The sequence below is a fragment of the Teleopsis dalmanni genome, chromosome 1, assembly GCF_002237135.1.
Source record: "Teleopsis dalmanni isolate 2A chromosome 1, ASM223713v2, whole genome shotgun sequence".
Lineage (NCBI taxonomy): Eukaryota > Metazoa > Arthropoda > Insecta > Diptera > Diopsidae > Teleopsis > Teleopsis dalmanni.
In genome coordinates this window covers 82128775-82149934 of record NC_051846.1, presented here as the reverse complement: position 1 = coordinate 82149934, position 21160 = coordinate 82128775, and the positions used below count along the sequence as shown (strand labels likewise).

Genomic DNA, 21160 nt, shown 5'->3' with positions numbered 1-21160 from the left:
TTGTATTAATAAATAATTTATTAACTTTTATGCTTAAATTAGCATTTTAAGTTTTTCTGATTACAGAAACTACCACATTGTAGTACTTGTATCTGTAATATGAACTTGTCTCATAATTGTTTTATACCTTTAAGCTATACACAAAACTATATATGTATATATAGGCCCCGTAGAGATTACAGTTTTATGGTAGGTTTGTTTACAAGTCATAGCAGCTTACGAAACCATGCTAGAAGATTAAATCTCCCTTTCATTCATACCTATCAAAGCTGTAGGGAAGACTATGTATGGAAGACTAGTGCCTCTCATCTACTTTGTCTTTACCGGCTCATGTACGGCGGCGACTCAACAAAACTTACAGGACCCTCTTCCTTGAGAATCTTGATCAATTACAAGAGCTCTCACTAAACAGAAGCTTCGCCAAAGGTTCCAGATAATTTTAAACTCTGAATTTCTTCATTATACGGTACTACAATGAAACAATAGACGTAAGTGGATCCCCTAGCGATCGTCGATATTTCCTAACCGAAGCTAATCTGTATATAGATATACTCATCATAAATTTCCCGAAATGTTTGTTTCACAATATATAAAATTTCATACACCATATAAACCATACGTTACTGATCATAAGTTATTAATTAGTATAACAAAAAAAGAATCCATCTCTGGATACCAAGCTATCTATGAGTATGCAAACTTTTCCCTCAGTTTTTTTAAATAGTATAAAATGTTTCTTTTTTCTAAAGTTTCTATTAATGCAAACGCACATAACATACGAAACAACTGAAATTAAACTTATACATAGGCACAGTCACAAAGCGCATCATGGGGGCCAATGTCGCCCTAAACAGTAAAATATTTTAAAAGTTTCATAATTTTTTTTTCGAAAAAACGTTTGTAAATGACTAAAATTAAGTAGTAAATTAATTACTAAAAATGGAAAAAATGAAACCCATTAAATAATTTCAATAATAGATTTCAGACAAGTATGATATCATAATGAATATGCACTAGATTGTCAGATCCTTAGATTATGTACAACAATAATCATCGCAGATGGTTTGAGGTTTGGGTTTGCATTGAGAGCTTTTTTGAGACGCTTTCTGCATGATCCCCATTTTAATACTTAAATCACTATATTCGGAGTAATATGTAAAATGCTTTCACTTTGTTGAATTAATAATATATATGTATATGACAACCTTCGAAGCTATGGAAGCATTATACGTTCCATTAAGCTGTAACTCTACTCATACTTATACATAACTTTCTAATGTAATTCAAACTATTATCAATAGACTTATTTATCTACATTGACTTATTTGTATAACTACTTAGGTACTTATTTATATACATAGTTGGCCTTTACAGAAATGAGTCGTTCTGGTCACGTCCAGTAGCCACCTCCAGTCAGCCTGAGTGCCTTCTTGTGCAACAAAGTATACACAGGCAGAAAGAATTATTATTTTATATTTATATATTATATTTTCATTTAGTTTACAAAAACCACTCAAAAAAATTTACAAATTTTATTATAATATAATAATTCTAATAATAATAAATAAATCAATTATTATAATATATAAAAATAATTATATAATAATTAAAATATATTGAAATGATATTATACCATAAATCATAAAATAAATAAATAAAATAAATTAGTTCTAATGCATTCTTAACCTAATTAATATATAATCTAATTCGATCATTTTCAATATAAGAGCAGAAGGTTTAAGAATCAACTTCAAGGTTAAGGTATTTATTTTCAAGTAATTACTGAAAATCGCATTAAACTAATATTAGTAATAATTTTTATAGTAAATAATTCTTAGGCAATAATGATTTATTATGAAATAATTCATTATTTATTCATTCCTAATTATTGGTGTTACTTATCTGAAAAAATTTCCAGTGACAAGTCCATCAACAAATTACACCATAATTTATTAAAATTGAAAACAACAACATATGGCTTGGTTTCAATTTACGCTTATCACCAAGGACTCTCAATTAAAAGTAACCTTACAATCTTAATAATGTGTTCCCACGATCGACAAGGATCGCACAAGCAATCCGCTTTGTTTGGGTACTGTTGCAGTTTATTGTGTATGCACACGAACATTTTCTTATAGATATGCGTGTTTTCCAGTTATAAGGACAACCAAAAACACTATCGCAAATCCCATGAGCGTCTTAGGATACACGTCGGAGTAGCAAATATCTAAAAACAGATTATTTTCAATTTTTTTTAACAAAGCATGAAGTTTGTTTCTCACGCTCTGCACATAGTAATAAAGGTTGTAGAAGAGATACCTGCTGATGCTATCCTTGTGTAACGTATATTTTACTTATTGAAAAAAGATTTTTTCTTCTACAAATTTTAGAATCCTTACTAAGAAAAACGTGAGAAAATTTGTTTTCGAACACCTGCAGGTAAATCGTGTTTCTATTGGCTAAGATGCTGTATGCTAACCCAAAATAATTACTCAATTCTCTATACATGTTCTCTCGAAAAGAGAGTATATATAGCCCAATAGAATTCAAATTGGATATTATTCTTACAGCAACGAGCAATCAGTACACACGTAAGAAAGATATTTTAAAATTTTCAAGAAGCGTGTATTTCACAAGCGATCACAAAATGTCAGCTATAAAATTCAACTCAAGCTATGTTACCGATCAAGCTTATAACTTCAATAACCAGACTTACACTGTTTATAAATCAAAAGTTTCACCATCGCGACGTTTAAAAAATATGATTAAGCCAATATTGGGCCGAGTCTTTAAATCAAAGGCAAAGAAACCGAAACGTAGTTCTTACATATCTTCCGAAGAAAACGAATCAGAGTTTGACTGGCTAAGCAGTGACATGGACAACATGGCAAATGATCATTTAGAGAATCGCCTCATTGAGGAAATTCATCAATCAGAGGAAGGTGCTGCCATAATTGTTTACAACGAAGATGGTACGCGACGCTTGAAGACTTTTGATAAAGAAGATTTTTATGTTCCTGTCCATTTTGCGCGCACTAATGCTGGCACATTTTTTTGGACCTCAATTCAGCGTGAAACGATCGAACCATATCAAATCGAATGGAATTTTTTGGATCGTTGGGCGCAGGCTTAAACATAAATTTCTTGTGCATTATTCAACAGAGCTGCAGTGATAGGCGGTTAGGTGACTTCTCCAAGGATGAACTTCAATAAGTTTACAAAGTTTGGACTCTCGACTTTGTAGCTTTGGGAGACATTAGGGAAATATGTTGTTATGAACTTTTTGCGAAAAGTCTGTTAATAATTAAAAAACGTTTTGTAGTACAATTCCATTTAAAATTTTTGCTATTGTAAAACACTTTTGTTGAATTTTCTTTAGAAAATTTTTTAAAAAGTGTTCAAAGTATGTATAAATTTGTTTTTGCTATATCTTTTTTGGAAAGATCAGTTTTAAAATTAAAATTTTACTAAAATTTGTTGTTATTGAATAAATAAAACTTTTATATAAAATATAAACTATTATTTCTTCATTTTTATTTTTATTATAGTAATTGATGTTCCAGGAAATCTTTCTGGTTACTGTTTAATATATTTCGTTTGCAATAAAATTGAGATTTGATTTGGAATATATATTAAAAATGTCCTGAATTATTAAAAATGCACTAAATTAAAAACTAAAAATTTTAAACTCTATTCGAAGATTAATCTCTCTATAACAAGTATTTGGAAAATTCCTTTAACGGCGTTTATATTACGGGAGCAATTAAAAGGAGCAAAAATTTAGTTATTGTAAAACCTCCGATACTATAAGGTTTTAATTAAAACAAAAAAATGATATTCTCACAACTTCCATTATCAAACACGATCAGTATTGATAACAGTAATGAAAACAATAGGAAAAATATACATAGTTAATTTAACATATAATATTATAAGAAAAATAGTCGTATGTATATTTAATAATTGTCTACAATATATATTTGTACTCTGCACAAAATCTGTATACTTATATCATACCTAATCTTATTTTGATTTGAACACGTGTTCATTTGACTTACTTTTTGCCAAGCGTCTATTGAAGGAACCTATTCAAGACATAAGCATTTCATACAAACTTATCTTGAGTTCACTTAGTTCTCAGGTACTTTTGGGTTTCGTTTGTAAAGGAAAAATCAATATCATTTCACTTGTCTGCATTAGAGAGATAAACCTTATCCCTAATCGTTTTCCATTTATTTTATGCAATATTTTCTTTGCGATAAGGGTATCACACTCTCGAAATTCAAAAAAATAAATATACTATGACTAATAGGATAAACGCACTACAGATAAGTATGTCCTTTCCAATGCACAAACAACATAGCATACACCGCTTTATGTAAATCAGTTTAGGACTAATGTATATATTATGTTGCTTATGTTGTGCTTGCAATAACAAGATAGTTTTTATTATTTAAAAAACAGTATTTTATTGCAACACAAAACTAACAATATCACCAAAAATTTTTTGAATGAATATTTAAGTAAAATATTTTCAAATCTCAAAAATCTGATCATTTTCACCTACTTTGTTATATATCACCACACTTCTCTAGTCAACAAAAAATTGTTTTTCGATTCTTTTATCACTGACTATTGTATTTTTAGTATGATTTTATATTGAACATATTTATAATGTATTCAACTTAACACTAGTTTAATTTAATATATAATACAATGATTTCATTGAGAATTCGAGATCTTAATAATCTTAAAATATATATATGACGGAGGTAGCGAGGATTAATTGGATTATAAAAAAGTTTGAAATTCTTTATATATTATACAAGTAATCTTTTGATATTTTTAGAAATATATTGAAGTTTTATATCCTACTGTAGCTTACTGATATAGTCTACAAAATCTTCTGGAAATACAAGAAAACACAACCTGCTTGTCTAGCATTTTTCAACATGAATAAGTATCAACAAACTGATTTAATTTATTTCAATTGTCATTAGAAAAGTGAATGTTATAAGGGATTAAAATGTTTATACTAGTTTGTTTATGTATTACAGAAATAATTTTAATCAAAATTAATTACTAGGAATATATGATAATCTTATAGAGAGGTTTCGAAAAAACGTGATCGACAACAACAAAAATTATTTTTATATTATTTTAATTAATTAAACTTTTGGCCGTTCAAGTATTGAAATTTAACAATTAAAAAAAATAAATAAATAAATAAATAGAATATAATTAAATGATTCAATTATTCTACAGTTAGTCTATGAATTCGTTCTAATATAACACAACAAGTAAATTTATTAATAAACTTTAAAAGCAAATTAACAAAAAACTGCAAATTAACACAAAAAACTGCAAACACACAAGTCAAGTACGGCTTTGGGTCAGTTGGCCAATGAACACTGATTCTGAGCTTCGAGTTCAACCCTTAATACTTCCAGCCTCCGAAATAATTTAAGAATAATTCAACATAATTCCAAAACCAATGATGATGAGTATTTAGCATTATTAAAAACTGTATAGTCAGCCAAAAATTCAATTAATTAAAATAATATAAAAATAATATATGATGTTGTAGTTCACGTCTTTTCAAAACCTCTCTATTAAATACAATAGTTTCTATTAAGTAAAACAATCACTACCGTCATATTCACGTTAAAATTAATTTTATTATTATTCAATGTTGTTATTTTGTACTTTAATATATATAAATATATAATATACATTTTTGTTTTAATCAAATTAAATTACTTTTTTTTAAATTTTTTTTGTGACAATATAGATAAATACTATATTTCAAAAAAAAAATGTAAGATGTTAGATCACAAGTGTAGAGAGAAGGGTAAAATACAACACTTAGATCAATCAAGATGAGAACAATGAGAAACGATTCAACTTAAATATCCTACACTTGAGTAATTTTGTAAAACATAGTCAACACTGCATTGGACAATAACAGATTGCATCTTGAAAGGAAAACTCTTAATTTATACCGCTCTACAAATATTTCAACTTCATATGTAAAGCTAAGACCCCTTGGAGTTTCCCCCAAAATTTTCTTAATATCGTGAGAAATATAATAGTTTGTGGTACAGACTATAAATAAATATTGTAAAGATCAATGAATTTATTTGGAAATAAAATTTGTTTTTTAAATTTTAGTCTGCCCCCACTCTGAAATAAAAAGTGGGAGAGACTTATGTTACCATAATTTAACTTCATTGAAATAAATAATACAATATAGAAAACTCTTTAACAAGAATCAATGAAATGTTAAAATCAAATATTAAATTGAATTAGTTTTTAATTTTTTGATAAAAGCTTTTATTCTATATTGTCGTTTATATCCTTATATCCCATATTATATATCCATATCCTTAACATTCTGTATTAAATTTTGGGGTGTACAAAATGCTTGTATATACGGTTCAGTATTAGTCAAAATTATGCAGAAAAGTACAACATGAGACTACTTCGTTATTAAAGATAACATTTCCTAGAATACATAAGATTTGAAACGTTAAAACCTTTGTAAAGAATTTTCTAATAGAAAAACCTGGATTAAAAATGCAATAAATATCCTTATGTTAAGGCACAACTTTTGCGCAGATTTTCATTTATAATTGCGTACCCTATATCCTTAGAAATTATTTATTATTTTTCATGGAAAACCCAAATTTCATTTCATATGTCCTTCAATCTTTTATTTTCTGTTTGCGTTTAAATGTTAAAATATAAATAACTAGGATAGTAATATGCACTTACATGTAAATTTAGTCCCAGGTACTAAAAACAAAATCTGCATGTTTCTTAAAAACAAAGTAAAGTATTATTTCTATAAAGGAATTACAATTTTACTATAAATACTGTGATGTGACAAGAATCAAATTAGTTTAGTAGAATCAATCAACCAGCAACATAGTTGTGACATTCTGAAGTAGAAGTAAAATAAAGTAAGAAGAGAAGGTTTAAAATACAGCAACTGATCAAGATGTGGGCTTTCGATTCCTGTGATTATCTCTGTTTGAACCTGAACATATCAACTTGCTGCAGATATTACTCCATAGCAATCTTTGTTGCGTTAAGTGATAAAGTTTCCTAACACTGTAAGGATCGTGAAGTTAACAACATTTCGTGATTGAATCAAACGTTTATATTGATATATCATCCGGAAATGAATTTTGGAAATTTTTTTGCAATTTCAAACACACCACATCAATCAAATTCACCTAGAATTTTACTAAACAACTATCTGTGATATTGCTCTAGTACAAATTTAGGTTAGGTAGGTTAATTTAATAATTTTATTTATTATTTAGATTTAGGTAGGCAATTTATTATTTTATAATAAATTTACAAATTTTAAATTCCAGATATTAGATAAATATACAATTCATAGGCTAGTTATTATAAATATACAATTTTAGGCACTTTTTTAATATTAAATAAATTTACAAATTTTAGGCTAGTTTAGATAATTATACAATTATTAGGCACTTTTTCAATTTTAGATAAATTTACAAATTTTAGGTTAGTTTAGATAAATATACAAGGCACCTATTCAATTTTAGATAAATTTACAAATTTTAAGCTAGTCAGGTAAATATACAATTCTTAGGCACTTTTTCAATTTTAGATAACTTTACAAATTTTAGATTAGTTTAGACAAATATACGATTCTTAAGCACTTTTTCAATTTTAGATATTTTACAAATTTTAGATTAGTTTAGATAAATATACAATTCTTAGGCAATTATTCAATTTTAGATAAATTTACAAATTTACAGATTCAATTTTAAATATAAATATTTTCAGTTAAAATAAATTTTCAAACCTGTAGTTAAATATAGACAAACTTTAAATTAAATTGAAAATATATTATATTTAGTATAAATAGTTATGTAGATTGAAAGAGTTCATTGAGAATTTCTTTTGTAATACAAAAACTTATTTAAAAACTTTTAATATTGTAAGACACTTTGTTTAATTTTCTGAGAAAAGTTATCCAAACAGTGTTAAAAATCTAAAAAAAAAAGTAAAAATGCTATATGTGCTATATCTTTTATTCAAAAGATCTATATTAAAATAAAAACTGTTTCAATTTGTTAAAATAAAACGAAATATAATTGTTGAATAATAACTTTTTATTTTTAATTTTTTTTTATAATAAGAATATTTTCTCTTTGTATGACGATTATCTATATAGTTGTTATGGAAATTTGTTTTAATACTTTTTGGAATCGAAAGGGAGAAGTTGAATATGGTAAATATCTAGGCAGCTCATAATTTACAAATCTTCTATGAATTTTATGGAATTAAAATAATAAACTTCACTCTTTTAAAATTTATTCCGATTTTGCTCAAATACTCCTCACTATTTTAATCAGCTTAGAATTACATTAGAATTTGCTGCTATAATCTAGCAGTACAGTCCCGGCGTTAAAGACTAGATGACGCATATAAATATCTCAAGAAAGATGGTACACTGTAGTTTTGACAGCACTGAAATAATGATGAGTTTCTACCAGATAATTACGTTTGTATTTAATATTAAGAGAAGTAGATGGTGAAAACTAAAATTGAAAGTAAGTTTGAAAGTAAAACTATGACAGTCTTTATATTTACAGAAAAAAACCTTTATCTTTACCTTTATATTAGAGTTTATTATGTTGACCTGTATATTAACAAAACAATTATTTTTAGAATAGTTACACTACCCAAGTACTTCTTCTTAGGTAGTTGCGTCTCTGTAGCCCCTCTGTTTTCTTCCTTTTCCTTTCCTCTTTTTTTATTTTAAAATTATTATTATTTTTTAATTAATTCAAAATAATAATTAATCAAAACAGTTGTATAGTCAGCCAAAAATTCAAATAATTAAAATAATAATTTTTAATCATTATATAATTTTTGTTGTTGTAGTTCACTACTTTCCGAAACCTCTCTATTAATTATTTGAACTTATAAATTTAAACATTTTCATAATACATATTAGCATTACATTCATATGTCAAACATATAGTTTGTTTTAATTATTAAAAGAAAAGCAAAATAGGGCGAAAGACGAAGACGAAGAAAAAGAAAGAAAACAAAAAATAATGCTGTCAAGTTACAAAATTATGAACTAATTACTGGAAAGCAGCACAGTTTGGACTGCCCGTCAAAGTTTAGAGACTAATTTACGGGTCGAGTATTGGATATATAAGGAGACAGTTCGTGGTTTAGGTGAAGGATTTCTTACTTCTGTGATTTTGTTTCTTCATTCTTGTATGAATTAGCAAACCGCTAAAATAAATACAAAATATTTCTAGAGAACAAAGATATTTAACTGTGTCTATTAACACTTGCTTCATCATAACAAACAATTTCGTGACTTCTAACAAGGATAAGTTAACCATAGAATTCAACAAGCGCAACAGTCTGGAAATCCCAGATCTCCGTTATCACAAATTCATCCAAAGCAACTGTTATGGTGCGGCAATCCTACAATTATATATTAGTAACAGAAGATACCAGTACCGCGGGAAAGTATATTTTATTTATGTCAACCTCACTACTTTGAGTTTTATTTTTTTTATATAATTTTAAAATTTTTTTAATTAATTAATTTGTTGTATTAAATTATTTAATGTTTTTTTAATCGTTGTTATTTAAATGCCCTTAATATTGAGCAATTTATTTTTTTTATCTATTTTTAATTTTTTTCTGTAATATAGTATTTTTTGTTTTAAATTAATTAATGTCCTTTTAGCTACGTATTAAAAATTACATAGTTTACATAGTAAAAATTACATAGTAAATTACTAATTTAATTTTTATATTATACTGTTTGTTTTTTTTTTTTTAATTATTTTTTTTAACAAAATTGCTATTAAAAATAATATATAATAATTATTATAATTATTATTATAATATCAAATATTAAAACGTACAACTAGTGATATTCTTTAAATTATATAATATATATATATCGTTTATATTTGAAGGCGCCTTAGAGTTATGCTTTTTTTTTTTTGTTGTTTTCCATTAGTATTTCTTTGTTCTAATTTTTTTAGTATCATTTTTATTTATAATATTAATTTAATTGAATTTAATTGAATATGAAGAAAATTGAATTGAAATGTAATGAATTGAAAGAAAATTGTTTATTCTGCGATTTGTCATTCAACTGGGATGCATGTTTAGGCAATAAGTTTTTCGTAGAGGGTACTGGTGAGGTTATGGGCGAGAAGAACTAGAATGAAATAGACAGAATGCATTAACGTCGTAGTCCGAAATTATAGAACGGATTATAGAAAATTGTGATAAAAATAGGTAATTTCAGGGAGGGTAGACTCAAACCTGCTGATAGGACAGAAATTTGTTTAGGAGTATTAAGGAACAAACTACATAAGTACATAGTAAATTGACAGGATTTTTATTTTTTTGTTCGTTGTGGCCACTACTTGCCAAGAGTCCACCTGGAGAGCACATCTAGGCATCTAGAGCCACATCAAAACCATTAACGCAGACACAACAAGTTATCGTTATTATATGGCCCATTTTTTAATTATTTATTTTCTTGAGTCGGAAGTTTTTATTCGCTATTCTTATTCCCTTGCAATTTTTTTCTGATTAAATAGATTGTCTTAAGCATTTGTAATATATATTGAAGTTAAAACTATATTTCCAAAAATGTTATATTTTAATAATAAATCTCTACAAAAATAGAGAAAAATTAAGTTTTAAATTATTATGTGGCTTATAATCTCAATTGTTAAGGGTATATTTTACCTTAGTTGAGTATTTAATCATAACACTTTCATTGCGTTTTTTATCAAAATATATATTATTTTAATATTTTGTCTTGACCACGCTATTAGATATGAAATACAACACCAAGGTCCTGTATCTTTGCTTAGCTTGCGGTATACAAGACAGAGAAGAATATAGTACTGAATCGTTTTGAAGTAATTTGTGGGCACATTACTGAAAATAGTTCGACCAACAATAGACGAAAGTTAATTTTCAAAATGTCGAAAGCTTGAAGGATGTTAACTTAAACGAAAAACATAAAACGTCATATTACTTGTCTGACAGTTTTGTTGTGGAGCAAAGTTAAAACAAGGCTTCTTTTGTGCTATTTGCACTGTGCTGTTGCAAATACACATCTTCCACAATCATGCCTTTATTTGTACAATAAAAAAGTAATAATATTATGATATGATGGCCACTATAAAGTGAGAAGTCTTAATCTAAGCTAATAACATCTCCAAGACGGATTTATCATATTTGACATTTAAGATTAAAACGGTACTAACAAAATCAAACCATAAAAATGATAACCCTTTAGTATAATTGATTAAACTGTTCAGAATTTACCCTTTTTGTCAATTTAGAATTAATAAAAGTATATATATATATATAAAAGCTTATTCCGACATTTCTTTTAACACTGCTGTCCAGACCAAACAACTATCAACGAATGGAATGACCGCAGAAATAACTACATACGTCCACAGTTTTTTTGAAGAAAAATAAAATACGGTGATAATGTTAAATTTAGTTTTATTAATTTTTGATTTGAATTATCGTAGATTAGAAACATGTAGCGAGCCGCACATAAATTAGTCTCGGGCCATGCTTTGGACAAACTTGCCTTATAACATAATCAAGTTATTAAATAGCTATGTAAACCGTGGGGATATTTAAATTGAGACCATAGAGAGCAGGAGGGCAGTTATATATTTTTGCCTGGATATAAAATCTCTCGTCTCTACTCATTAACAAAAGAAGTAGAAACGGTTATTTGGTATTATTACTTAATATATTTGTAATAAAATGTGTATATTATAGTTTATGTGTTTCCGACATAATTTATTTCAAAATTAATTGCAAGGAAAATACCATAATCTTCTGAAATATTTTATGTTCTTTTTCTGTGCTTTAAAATGCCAATAATGTAAGTTTTTCTTTAAGTAAGTTATTTCACATTAAAATTTTTATGGGAAAATAGAATCAGACAATGTTTCAAGAACATGTGTTCTATGACAAGTGAGATAAGGGGAAGGGTAAAAATCTTCAAACTAAAAAAAAACAAAGTGTAAACCAATCAATTCTCTTTAGAGGGGGTTTCATTTAATTTACAATGAAAGATAATTTAATTTAAGTATCACACACTTGATTAATTTTGTAAAACATAGTCAACACTCCATTAATTGAGCAATAACATCTTGTATTTAAAAAAAACAAATCCATTTTATTAGGCATTATAAATATATCAACCTCATAAATTAAGCTATGCCCCCTTGGAGTTTCCCCCATAATTTTTTAAGCAACGTGAGAAGTGAAATAGTTTGTAGTATGGACTGTATTACACATCAAATTTATATCATAAAGCAGTAAATTTATGATAAGGATATTTCGTTAATAATATTTCACTACAACATTTTTTAACAAATTTTCCAACAAAGGATGGGAAAATCCGGATTAAAGATTAAGTAGGTATTCGTATGCAAAGCACATCTTGCGCAGATTTTCATTTATGAGTATTGTATACCCTCTATCCTTACAAATTATATACTATTTTTCATGGAAAAGCCAAAATACATTTCATATATCCTTCAACCTTTTTTTTTTTGTATTTAAATGTTTTGGTATAAGTAACTAAAATTGTAATGCACTTACTAGTAAATTTAGTAACAGGTATTAGAAAAAGTATTTGCTTATGTTTCAAGGACGAAGGAATACATCATTTTTATGGAGGATTTGTGATTTTGTTATAAATACTGCAACGGGACAAGTTTTAAATTAGTTTAGTTTAATCAACCAGCAACATAGTTGCGACATTCTGAATAAGAAGTAAAATAAAGTAAGAGAAGTGCATTTAAAATGAACTACAGCAACTGCTCTAGATGCAGCCTTATGTTAACTTTAAATCAAAAATTTCTACACAAGTACCTGTAGTAGTTTAGTGAAGTAAACCAGATTTAATAATCTAAAGTGACATATCATCTAAACATTTTGCAAGAAGCATGTGGACTGTGATCATTTCCATACAAATTTGAAGAAATAAAACTTCCGCTGATAACTTCAACTGTATCGTTATTATATTATAATAACGATATTATGTATCGTTATTATATGTATATAATATAAAGTGTTCCTAACACTAAAAAGGTCCAGGAATAAACAACAGCTTAACATCTAATAAATGAGACGTGCCTTTATGTTGATTACGATATTATATATATCATCTGGAAATGAAATTTACAGTTGCTGGATAGACTATCAATCACAACACTTCATTTAAATGTACTTATAATCTTACTAAGTAACTATCTGTGATAATTCTCTATTATTAATTTAAGTTAGAATAATTTTTTTATTTTATTTATTATTTATTATTTATTATTATTTATTTGTTATTTATTATTGATCACGGTATTATATACAACATCTGGAAATGAAATTTACAGTTGCTGGATAGACTATCAATCACAACACTTCATTTAAATGAACTTATAATCTTACTAAGTAACTATCTGTGATAATTCTCTATTATTAATTTAAGTTAGGATAATTTATTTATTTTATTTATTATTCAAATTTAGGTAAGCAATTTTTAATATTATTAAATTTAATTATTCATTATTAAATTTAAATTGATTACGATATTATATATATCATCTGGAAATGAAATTTACAGTTGCTGGATCTTACTAAGTAACTATCTGTGATAATTCTCTATTATTAATTTAAGTTAGGATAATTTATTTATTTTATTTATTATTAAAATTTAGGTAAGCAATTTTTAATATTATTAAATTTAATTATTAATTATTAAATTTAAATTGATTACGATATTATATATATCATCTGGAAATGAAATTTACAGTTGCTGGATCTTACTAAGTATCTATCTGTGATAATTCTCTATTATTAATTTAAGTTAGGATAATTTATTTATTTTATTTATTATTAAAATTTAGATAGGCAATTTTTAATATTATTAAATCTTAGATTATTTCAAATTTTATGTTAAATTTTTTTTAATTTTAATTTTTAATTTTTAATTGTTAATATCAGAAATATGAATTTGTATACTATTTTGTTTAAAAATAATAATATTTAATAATGAAAAAATAAATGCAACTACAAAGGTGTTTGTCTAATTATTTTTACAATTTTAATAAAGGTTGTGAGAGAAAAATTAATAATTTATAATAATGAAAATTATTAATTTATAATAATATTTATTATTATTATAATAAAATTTATTATTATAAATAATATTACTTATTTAGTTGGGCAATAAAGACGTGAATCGTCGTTTGCCGCGTCGAGTAGCCTCCGCCAGCCAGCCCGATTTGTTGCTTGCTATCTGTTCCTTCCACCGAAGATCACTTGTAGAACGTGATTTTTGTTTGTCAAGAAATGGCTTTATATCCCAATTGCCTACTTAGCTCGAAGTAACATCTGTTTGCAAGAGTGATTCTTCGTTGAATCTCTAGACTGACGTCATTTTTGGTGTTTACGCTGGTTCCTAAATAAACAAAGTTTTTCACAACTTCAAACTTATAAATGTCAGGAGTGACGTGGGACCCATGAAATTTTAAATAAGGAATTGTGAGTAAAAATAGTAAGATAGGAAACATCAATAGACGCAAGTATAAAGTCGAGTCCCTTTTTTAGAGATAAAGTCACCTATAAAGAAGGAGCAAATACCTTTAGTAAAGAAACATGTCATATGAAGATCTCCCGAAAGGAATTTGCAATCGTTAAGCCAAAAATTTTGAGTATTATTATTATATGTTTAGACAGTTTTCATAAAATTTTCAAATAAAATATAAAAATTGAACTATAAAACTGGACTGAAACCGTGAAAACATACCAAACCTGGTTCCTTTAAATCAATATTAATGAAGATTCCGTAAATATGTGCGATGAGATGACAATAAGCACCAGAGACAATTAGGATAATTGCAAGATTGGGTTCATTCTCCAGAAAAAATGCAATTAATTTTAAAAGTCAATCATAAATATATACATACATATATGTATATATTTTCTGTAAAATATTAAATATTATAAAATATTAAAAATTTTGTTTTCGGTTGTTTTTATTACATTAAATTATATTTAAATGTTCATAAATTTATTCATTATTAAATCTAAACTTATATTTTAAATGGAAGACAATGATTGCACTTAAAGTTTTTAAAAAACTAATTATTAATATGACATTCAACATACTTTGTATGTATATAGTAAGTATTTTATATTAAAGCTGAGTATGTGTTTGTAACACATTTGACACTTTTCCGATGGGAGTTACATTATTACAATGTTTATATCGCTGCTTTCTCATTTTCACCAGATACTCCTTAAGTTTTAAGAATAAACATTGTGTGAGTCCAACAATAATTCGTACTGTACACCAGTAAATGCAATCCTTAAACACGACATTAATCCACGGTGGAAGCAATTCTCTCTCACTTTCATCGCTGGAACCTGTTACTGATGCCAGAGTATACAATTATAACTTCCAACTTTATCTGGTCAGAGTTGAAGTTGAACTGATTTTCGTAGAGATCCCTTACAGCTATTTATACCACATAATTTTTTTCGAGGCTATATAATAATAAAAAATGACCACGTAAAATTCTACTCAATTATGATATTCCTATTGTTCGTTTTATATACGGGTATATACCACACATTTATCTTCTCACCCTCTTGTTCGTTCAATTTATCTCATTGATATCGACGTGAAATAAATTTGTGTTTGTCATTGTATGCCACAAGTGGAAAGTACTTATGCCATACTTCCTTTTCGATTATAAACGTTTGTTTAAAAGTGAGTCTTATCATCTCACGCATACTTACACAAATAATTTCTTATCGATACTTTTCACTCAGTTTTCTTAATTGACTATAAATAAAATAAATAAATAAAAAATAACTTGAATTCAATATTATCTTAAGGCTACATTTGTCAAATCAACATACATTATATATGTTTATTTGAAATTATATATATGCATATTTAAATAGGTTATATTAAGCTATCTTGCAGGTTATCGACTATTGCCGATTCACGAGGACCATTTACTAACTCGTTTCATTACAATTTACAATAGGTTTTTTTTTATTGGCTTATTGGCTTATTTAGTGAATTTTACTGCCGATTTAACTAGTACTATTGCAAGATCCCTATATTTTTAGTATATACTTATAATAAAATTCCAACTGATGGAATCAATATGGCTTTGGCATTATACATTTATTGGCATTAAATGTATAAATACACCTTGTAACATTGATGAACCAGAGATACTAATACTTTGGTATTTAAAAATATTCCTTCATAATTATTTTTCTTAGTTGTCAATTACTGTTCTATAAACACATCCTTCTTTCCTTCCTTCTTTAACCATTACAATCCATCATTGGACTTCAGCATGACGCAGTATTCATGCCGATGCATGCAGTACTCTCTAGGCTAAACTGCTACATACAATACTTCCTCAATTTCTTCAGTCTACCGAAGACACGGTCTTTCTCCACGTCTTTTTTCTCCAACTACTGCTTCAAACATCTTCTTCACTGCAACCTCGTAATGCACATCACGACACACGGAACATCGGAAAATATCATATTAATCATCATAATGACGGATTATTCCTTCATTTTTGAGAGAAGGGCGAAAATTTTGGGAAGGATGTCTAATGTATATAGATATTAATATATTTATTCATAGCAAGTTTGCTAAAACAAAATTTTGTATCTCTTAAAATTAAAATTATTTTAAAGTTTGAATTTAACCCGTAGACACAGATGTCCAAACGGGTTACAGACTGAACCTTGAAAGGTGCTGATCTTTTAATTAAAAGACTATTTTTGTCGCATAGTCTCATTGTTAGTGCCAAAAACAATTAAAAGGAAAGCTTGCTTTGTTGAAAATCAAATTTTTTTATTAATATACATAAATTAATAATTGTATTGCATATAATATACATATAATATAGTTAATATATAGTTAATATATATAACTTAATTTTAAACTTATTCAAAATTTTAATTATAAGCTCAGAAGGCACTTGAATGCATTTAATTATTATTTACATTAGAACATTATATATTATATTTTGAATTATATATATAATAATATACTAATAGCTTACAACTAAGTGGAAGACATTACACGATTTTGTTATATTTAGTTTTTTGTAGAACTATCTTAACAAAAGGTTATCATATAAGTAAGTGTATATAATATTTATTATGTACATATTTTATTGAAATCATTATATCTACTATTGTTTTCTAAAAATAATTTAAAATTAATTAAAGCTTGTTAACATTATTTTATTTTATATTTCATAATAAATAAACTCATTAATTTTTTTTCAGTTTTAATTTTATTACCGTGCATGAGACTTTAAAACTAAAAATTTAATTTTAATTTTTGTTTAAAGAAATTTAAGTGGGTAAAATAAGGCACTCAGTCACTTGACCATTGGCCGATACTCAAAAGAAATTTTTAAAAATACAAAGCAAACATGTACTTGTATATTTTTTTCTAAAAAAATATTTTAAAAAATTATTTCAACAAATAATAATATTAATTCAATTATTAAATTAAGAATTATTAAATAATAATCATGTACGATAATTAAATTGTAATTATTTTTAAATAATTAAATTAAGAAATACAATATTTACTATTTATAATGAATATTAATTTTTTTTTTAATTTTTTTTCCTTAATGTTATGTAGAAAAATATTGCACTTTTCACATATTCACGTATGTACTTAGATACAAATTGCACATGAACTTGCAGTTCAGCCGCTGTACGCCAATCCCAAGAACAAACAGAAGTAACCATGTAACGCCATACATGTGGAGTTATAATTTTCTTAGAATTAGTAATTTTTATCTAATTGCACTTTTCACCACGCCCGGTCCTGTATATTATCCGTTCATCCATTATATCTGAACAAACGCAATTGTTACTGTTATTATTTTTCCGCAAGGATCAGTGCAACAAAATTGTCGAAAACTTAAGGTAATTGTATAAATGCTCTTGGAGCGTTAAAGCTGTGTACGCGTTCTGATTGAATGATCGTATCCAGAAATTTAAACTTTCAATATTGCCACTTGTGGAATATATTTTTATATTCACAGGATTTTTTCTTTAAATTTATCTCTTTCGCGTGCTCTGCACATCAATATCAGAAGCAACTCCTCCATCCCACCACGTTCGCTGCACATTAAAGACTGACTGCAGCGCATGCTCATCGCGGTATTTTATTTATTTCGCGAGAACTGAAGAATTGAACGTTTATTCAAAACCGCTCGCGTACACGTCACGTCTGCTTTTATCATGTTTTTCCTATAGAGATAGGAACAAACAACACCATTACGATTATTCCTCAGAAATGTATTTCTGTTGACTACACATGACTATGCCATGATTCCTTAACTCAGAAAAAAAAAAAATAAAACTGGTGGGGTCACACAATCATTGTCTTTAACCCTAGAAATCATACAACATTTACGTCACAACTTTTACGATTTACTCCAGAACAATATTCACACTCATATCATTGCCCTGAAGTTTTTATAGATATTTTTCTTTGAACAGGGAATTTGTTTATTATTTGTTTTCTTATCTACCTCCATACACTCTTATGGTTGATTTCTATGTACCTTTTAGTATGGACAAGTGTTTATCGCACAGTGTGGCATAATCAGTATACAAATAAAATAAATACATAAATACTTATATACATATAATTTATATACATAATAAACAATTCAGTTATTAGGTTATATAGCATGTATATATAAAGCAGAACTGTGTGATAAAAGTTAAAAAGAAAATTAAATAACGTTATCTACGCTTTCACAAAAGGGATTTTCTCTAGTCTGTGATATTGAATTGTATTTTAATATTTCATTATTTGATATTTCAATCAGATTATTATTATTATTAAATTTAATTTTGTACTATAACAATAAATCAATTTTAAGGAAATTGATTAAGAAAATTTTGAAATTTAAAAGATTTTTTTTTTTATTTTAATCAACTGATCTTGGACTGATCAAGCAGCTATTTTGCATGTCGCCAATATCCATAATCAGTGCTCGTTTGAAACATATATTAGTTTAATTGTCTATATTTAATTTTATAAATGCAATTAAGCTATTTATAACAGTGTTCTCCAGAACATGCGTTTACGGGCCAATAAAAATCGGCCCACTAATGTTAATGCGGCCCACATGTGGCTCGTAGACCTTTTTTTGGTCAACCTTATTTTTACCATTGAAACACGTGTGATAACATATATAAACAACTTACTCTTACACTCAAACATCTTCAGAAAATTCGTTCGAAAGATCTTTCATATTCTGCCTTGTGGTCTTTTTAAAGATTGAAAGCTCTTTACGGTCTTTCTAAAGACCCATTGAAAGATCTGCTATTACTAAACAAAACTTAATAGAAGATTGTTGATATAGTTACCAACATTACAAATGATAAATGTTGAACAGTAAGTACTTTTGTAAGAATATTTTTCTACAACAAATATATATATAGATTTTAAGAAACCTAAATTGAACCTTTAAATATTTATCATTCTCTAATATAAATGTGGGGTTCTAATCTGAAAAATTTTCGAAGAATCTAAAAAAATAATGTGTCTCAATAATGTCATTTAAAAAGTTATTTAACTAATCGAAAATCAATTTGTCCCACTGTGAACTTAAGAATTTTTCACACTTATATATATGAGTATTTATACTTACATACATCAAAAAATTCAGAATCAGAGAGGAGCACATAACCCGAACTTATGCATTCTCATGTAGCAGCATCATTGTTGCAGCAAGTCGTTATGTGGCATAACCCTCGCTTGAAACTCTGATATTGCTATCAAATGATAGTTCCACGTTGTATTCAAAAGAGAAAAAAATGGTAAGAATTATATTTCTTTTTATGATCTTACTTCGTTCGTACGACGACCTCAAGCCGTCATCTTACAATACTTCGTCAAAACAAAAAAAAAAGTGAATTTTTTAGGACTTTCAAAATAAAGTGTAGGATGAGAAATGTTTTTTGATTTTTATTGATGTATATATATATTTATGTATATGTATTAGTATAATTGTTATATTTAAGAGCATTATTTGGAAGAAAAAGATTCATAAAATTAAATTAGTAATATAAGAAATTAATTTTACTATTATCAAATATTTAGAATATAATAAAATATTGCGTTACTAGCATTACACTCTGCGGTCCATCACACCTAAACTATGATCAAGTGCAATCTCAGAATTATATCAATGAATGTTACTTAAATGTGAAATAACTGTTCAAATCAAATAAATATTATAATGCATGTAAATCGGTCGATTTAACAGATCCACCAACAAACATTCAATTACATGGGAATTGTAAACTAAATGCTTCACTATTTAAATTTTTCTTTATTTAACACAATAAAGTTCCCTACATAAACACGTTATGTGCCAATTAACGTAACACGTTGTTCGGATGTTTACAGTTACTTAAAATGTAAACGTTAATTACGTTGTACATGAATTCGTTAATATATGGTATATTTTTTTATTATTTTTTATAATACTGATTACTTTTTACTTAACTGACTTTTTACATTCAAATGGTCAATAATATATAAAAACTTCCAAACATTATTCAATAACGGGATATCATGTTTTTTATTTTATAGTACTATTCACATAAAATAGTAGTTGTATGGTATATTATAATAATACCTTCATATTTATCAATATTTTAATTCGACATAGTAAGCACGTATCAGAAGATTTTGTACTACACATTCTCGCCTATCTTTCTCTTGAATATATGATGCGTATCCAATCTCCAATTCTCCGCTGTTTAATACATTTGCCTATATTCTTAAGTCATGGCAATTGTTTTCTTCTTACAACTCTCCTGTTGTAACCTGCTGAACCCTATCGATCCATTGGATAATTCCTAATATGCAATTTTTGTTGATATTTTTATGTTTTTAACCAGCATATAAATCTACGACAGCGATTAGTGCGGCATGAACGAAGTTTGTCTTGACTATGGTCATGAAATAATACTAAAAACATTTGAAGCTATATGAGACTATATA

At 26.8% G+C, this 21160-nt stretch overlaps 1 protein-coding gene across 1 annotated transcript; it reads left to right on the top strand.

The window, feature by feature from the left end:
* Window positions 1–2576: 2576 nt before the first annotated feature.
* On the top strand, window positions 2577–3327 carry LOC119673073 (enhancer of split malpha protein). Its single transcript, XM_038084292.1, has one exon. It carries the CDS (start codon window positions 2648–2650, stop codon window positions 3131–3133), a length of 486 nt encoding a protein of 161 aa, XP_037940220.1. The 5' UTR covers window positions 2577–2647; the 3' UTR covers window positions 3134–3327.
* The last annotated feature ends 17833 nt before the right edge of the window (window positions 3328–21160 follow it).